We start from the raw sequence: 5816 nt of genomic DNA, 5'->3' as shown, positions 1-5816 counted from the left end.
CCATGCTCTCTCGTCACTTGTGACGAGAGAGCATGGAGCCGGCTTCCCGGCCAATTGGGAAGCTGGGAAGCGTGTAATGACGCACTGCCCGGCTTCCTGATACAGGAAGCTCAGGTATCAGGCTTGGTATCGGAGCATTTGGGTGAGTACTCGCCCAAATACTCGGCATCTGTACCGATAGTGATACTAGTATCGGTGCATCCCTACTAACAGATGCAACATAACTTGTAAAATAATAAACTTATTACACACCCCGAGAAGCCTCCATGATGTCCTCCCGTATGACCGTTATGACTGTCATCGTATTGTACGCTGATTTGGAGGACGTCCTGCTTGCTGTTAATAAATAGACATCAAACAGTAAACAAATCTGAAAAGTTTCCTCCATATTAATTATTATTATTCAGGATTTATATAGTTCCAGCAGTTTGCGCAGAGTTCTACAACATAATATCAATGAGGAATAATAGAAAGAAAAGGTGAATTGACATCTACAGGCCTAACCCTTACGAGTCTATTTATACAATGTACATGTGTATTCATTCATTTTAATTAATTTATATTAATTTTATAAAATTTGCATAGCTCCGTATTTGTCCAACGAAACTGTGTGTACATTTATTTTGTGAGAGTAAACCAGCTGTGGCGCAAAATCAAATGTTCTTAGGCTATTTTTTTTTCTTCTGCCCGAATGGTCTTCAAATGTTATGGGCAGTAGTTGCGATGGTTACATTTATCTGCTATTTCCCGCCAGCGTTCTTTGGAATTGCTACATTGTCTCCCTTGTTACGCAGATGTATTTATTTCCTGTGATCCTCAACTCCATCTAGTGGCCATTACGTGGTATTTTCCGGATACACTTTATGAATGAATCTAGTTTTACTACTGCCCATGATGTTTAAAGTAGGCATGCACGGATACCGATACTAGTATGCTGCCGATGCTTATCTCGATACCATAACTTCCGCTATTTTATGAAGCTGGGCGGCGAGTCATTGCATGCCGCACATCTTCCCGATTGGCGAGGAAGCCAGTGTTCTGTCAAACTCCAACTCCTCGAGATCTCCAGCGACCTGACTTCCGGTTTATTTAGAAGTAAGAGGTTTGGCCCAAAAGGCTCTCCTGCACGTGCGCCACCAGCGGCATTTCCCTATACACATACTACACAGCAATAAAGTATTAAAATGAACCAGGGTCAGACTAATCCAGCACGTTATTAATCTGAGTTGCCCCACTTAATATGGCCGCCGCTTTGACACCTTTCTCGGCCAAACCTCTTACTTCTAACTAAACCGGAAGTCAGGTTGTTGGAGATCTCGACGAGTTGGAACTTTCGACAGAACACCGGCTCCATGCTCCCTGGTCACTTGGTGACGAGCGAGCATAGAGTCGGCTTCCCGGCCAATCAGGAAGCCAGGCCGCATGTAATAGATTGTAAGTCCTCAGGGGCAGGGCTCTCCTTACCATCTTGTCATGAATTGTATTGTGATTGTAATGTCTTCCTTATATTGTAAAGCGCTGCGCAAACTGTTGGCACTATATAAATCCTGTATAATAATAATAATAGCCCGTACAGCTCCATAGCACGTACAGCTCCATAGCACGTACAGCTCCATAGCACGTACAGCTCCATAGCACGTACAGCTCCATAGCCCGTACAGCAGACCTTCGGTTCGGCAGAATGAGAGAGGGGAATTGCAGGACTCCCAGGGAATCATCAATGAGTAACTTATATGGAAACAATTTATAGATGGGTTACAGGTTATAAGCCAATAAAATGACACTTTGTATCACCTGTAATTACATTTTCTGTGTCTGTAGAGTAAACATTTGTTATGGAGTTTGCGGTTTTATTGTTTATGTGAGTGATTAGATCTTCTCAGGCTTTGAACCCGTTCATAGACTGAGACTGTCCTTGAGCAACACAGCATAAGGCTGGACCTTCTCTACCGGGAGACCTGACACCGGGGGACCTGACACCGGGGGACCTGACACCGGGGGAACTGACACAGAGAGACCTGACATCGGGGACCTGACACCGGGGGAACTGACACAGAGAGACCTGACATCGGGGACCTGACATGAGCAGACCTGACACCGGGGGACCTGATACCGGGGGACCTGACACCGAGAGACCTGACATGAGCAGACCTGACACCTGGGGACCTGACATGAGCAGACCTGACACCGGGGGACCTGACATGAGCAGACCTGACACCGGGGGGCCTCACATGAGCAGACCTGACACCGGGGGACCTGACATGAGCAGACCTGACACAGAGAGACCTGACACTGGTGGGTGACTTGGAACATTTGCCATTTATCGAAGTCAAAGACGTCAGTTCTAACCGGTCTGTCCCTTTTAAAAAGCAGATGAACTTACTTAGATGTCGGGTTTGCAATGACGGTTGCCGGGCTCCTCCTCTGGCTCGCACGCTCTTTCAGGGATCTGTGAGAAGTGTCGGTTACATTGTTACAAATAAATAGAGCTTTAAAGTAAATCTTCTGACTTTTAAACATTGGCAAGGCATGTAACACACCCCTGTGTGCTCCCTGTCTGTCACTGACATTCCTTCTCAACTAGACCCATCACTGCCTCTCACCCTGCAGACAGGTCCTCTTAGGTAGCAGAATTGATGTATGTGGAATAACCATAATGGAAAACCTGCAGCAGGAGGTTTATTTGATGGGGTGGGGTGCAGCAACCGCAAAAAAACAGTAAAACTTCAGTTTACAACAAACAATGAATTCTGATTGGTTACCCATACACGTCATATTCTAACTCTAGTGAGTCCCCCCTCACCTTATATAAACCCGGCTATTTGTCCAAACATGGCCATATATTGACTGACTGCACAATGAAAGGATAACAAACTCAAGAAACAAAGATGCACCATAACAGCTTAGCAGTCCTCAGATATAGTGGCTGCATTCCTTTTCTTTATTTTCAGTACATTTTCAGCAAGTACAGAAGATACAATTTTTGATCTTGTCACTTCCTGAGAGCTGAACTGGCCCAAAGCAATGTTATTATTTTATGTAAACTACTAATCTCTCCATCCCCTATGTAATAGAGATGTACAAAGGCAGATATGAGTGAAGTCTAGCCTGTAATAGCACTGTGTAACACAAAAATGTAGAGAGGTATGAGGCACCGTGGGAAGTATGAGGCACCGTGGGAAGTATGAGGCACTGTGAGAAGTATGAGGCACCGTGGGAAGTATGAGGCACCGTGGGAAGTATGAGGCACCGTGAGGAGTATGAGGCACCGTGGGAAGTATGAGGCACCGTGGGAAGTATGAGGCACCGTGGGAAGTATGAGGCACCGTGGGAAGTATGAGGCACCGTGAGAAGTATGAGGCACCGTGGGAAGTATGAGGCACCGTGAGAAGTATGAGGCACCGTGGGAAGTATGAGGCACCGTGGGAAGTATGAGGCACCGTGGGAAGTATGAGGCACTGTGAGAAGTATGAGGCACCGTGGGAAGTATGAGGCACTGTGAGAAGTATGAAGCATTGTGAGAAGTATGAAGCACCCTAGGAAGTATGAGGCACCGTGAGAAGTATGAGGCACCGTGGGAAGTATGAGGCACCGTGAGAAGTATGAGGCACTGTGAGAAGTATGAAGCACTCTAAGAAGTATGAGGCACCGTGAGAAGTATGAGGCACCGTGGGAAGTATGAGGCACCGTGAGAAGTATGAGGGACCGTGAGAAGGATGAGGCACTGTGAGAAGTATGAGGGACTGTGGGAAGTATGAGGCACCGTGGGAAGTTTGAGGCACTGTGAGAAGTATGAGGCACCGTGAGAAGTATGAGGCACCGTGGGAAGTATGAGGCACCGTGGGAAGTTTGAGGCACTGTGAGAAGTATGAGGCACCGTGAGAAGTATGAGGCACCGTGGGAAGTATGAGGCACTGTGAGAAGTATGAGGCACTGTGAGAAGTATGAGGCACTGTGAGAAGTATCAGAGATTGTGAGAAGTATGAGGCACTGTGTATAAGTGAAAGGAATGAGGCATTGGGTGCAGTGTAGAGATATAAGGCACTGTGTGTAATGCAGAGGTATGTGGCACAGCAGTTAATACAGAAGCATATGGCATTAGTACAATAGAGGCATGAGGCCCTACGTACAGAGATGTATGAGGCACTGCGTCTCATAGCGGCATCAGGCACTACAAGAACTAGGATTGTTAGGCACTGCATGAAACAAACAAACAAAAGCCAGATCACAATAGCGGGGGTAGGGGTGCCTAAATGGCGGCACTCACCTGGATAACTGCTCGCAGAGATGTCTGAGTGACTCCCAGGACTCCATAAGCTGGTTTAGCTCAGTGTGGATGACAGCGGCCCCCTCTGGGGACGAGCTTTCAATCACCAGCTGACCCTGAGCCTCCACCTGATGGCGCTGTATATCCTTCTCCGAAACCTCAACCAATAATGCCTGAAAGAAATGCGGAGATAGTGGCTGAGACCGGCACAGGAAGGCAGAATGCCTAATAACAGTATAATATATGGTGTGGTGGAGGGAGAGTGAGGAGACATTGGGAGGAAGGAGAGGAGTGAGCGAGAAGAAGAAAAAAAGAGAGAAATAGAAAAAGGAGACAGAGATAGAGAGTAGGTGGGGGAAGAAAAGAGTAATGTTGCCCATATACATAACAATGAGATTCCCCCAGTCTCTGCTGCTATTCCATAGTAAGGACTGGTTCCTCCTCGACCCCCAAGTCTGTGCTGTCATCCCAGAGTGTATACTGGTACCTCCACCTCCCTCTCCCCCCCAGTCTCTGCTGCCATGTCATAGTATGGACCAGTACCTCCACCTCCCTCTCCCCCCCAGTCTCTGCTGCCATGTCATAGTATGGACTAGTACCTCCACCTCTCTCACCCCCCCAGTCTCTGCTGCCATGTCATAGTATGGACCAGTACCTCCACCTCCCTCTCCCCCCAGTCTCTGCTGCCATCCAGGTAGGATTCCAGCTCCTGCCGGGTCTCCATTATCCAGCGCTGCAGATCCAGGAGGCCATTGTTGAACATCCAGTGGCAGTTGATGTATTCTTTTGTTTTCCGGATGTTGTTCTGGAAGGAGAATTACCAACATTAAACACAAATGTAAAACAAGTCAACAAACAATATTATTACCACAAACGTGAGATTGTCGTCATTCAAAAAGAGTTCAAGCAAAATAGCTCAATACACCCCAGAGGCTCAGGAGGGTCATACCCAAGCCATTGAAAAGTCTGACTCCATCTCTATGTGAGACCCCAGAGTATGTTACAGTTTTAATGAATATAATTGCTGAACTCCAGACAAACAGCGAAATACACAGAAAACATACATATAGGGGCTGTATTTCTACCCATCCAATCCTGAAATTTACACAGCTCTGCCACACAACACAGGGGAAGGGACCTAAACCTCCTCTGCTGCACTTTCACTTTTCCTAACAGGTCTCCTCCCCCACCCTGTTCATGGACAGTGGAAAGAGAAGCAGCAGAATAAAAAGCTCATCTGCCTGTCCCTCTGCTTTCTTCTCCTATCAGAGGGCTCATTGCACTGAAGCACAATTGACAAGCTCTTTGTGCTGCTTCATTGTCTCTCAGTCTGAGTTCTGTTGTGCAGACACTGCAAGGGGCAGATACCAGGTCAAATTCAGGTATCTACACCTATGTTCCCATTTGCTCAATGATGTTACCGAGGATTCCCGCTGCTGTGTTTACACTACTGCAGCACTGGAGGATCTGCCATTTAGCAACAGATTAGCAAACCCCCACTTTTAGGTGACCCCCCCCCCCCCCCGTTTCAAAACGACAACACCGGTTG

The 5816-nt window shown here is 47.2% G+C and overlaps 1 protein-coding gene across 1 annotated transcript in view; it reads right to left on the bottom strand.

Moving 5' to 3' along the window:
- The window catches only part of SYNE3 (spectrin repeat containing nuclear envelope family member 3), a 48799-nt gene that overhangs the window by 15940 nt on the left and 27043 nt on the right, over nt 1-5816 (bottom strand). Inside the window, exons 14-17 of the mRNA XM_018563679.1 lie at nt 4923-5072; nt 4268-4440; nt 2384-2449; nt 253-336 (exon numbers count right to left, since the gene is read on the bottom strand). Of these exons, the coding sequence (XP_018419181.1) occupies nt 253-336; nt 2384-2449; nt 4268-4440; nt 4923-5072 (473 nt within the window). The remainder of the gene's footprint in view (nt 1-252; nt 337-2383; nt 2450-4267; nt 4441-4922; nt 5073-5816) is intronic.

This window comes from Nanorana parkeri, unplaced genomic scaffold, assembly GCF_000935625.1.
Source record: "Nanorana parkeri isolate BGI_ZX_2015 unplaced genomic scaffold, ASM93562v1 scaffold685, whole genome shotgun sequence".
In the NCBI taxonomy this organism is placed as follows: domain Eukaryota; kingdom Metazoa; phylum Chordata; class Amphibia; order Anura; family Dicroglossidae; genus Nanorana; species Nanorana parkeri.
The sequence above is the reverse complement of the archived record's forward strand: the minus strand, read 5'-3'. Positions and strand labels throughout refer to the sequence as shown.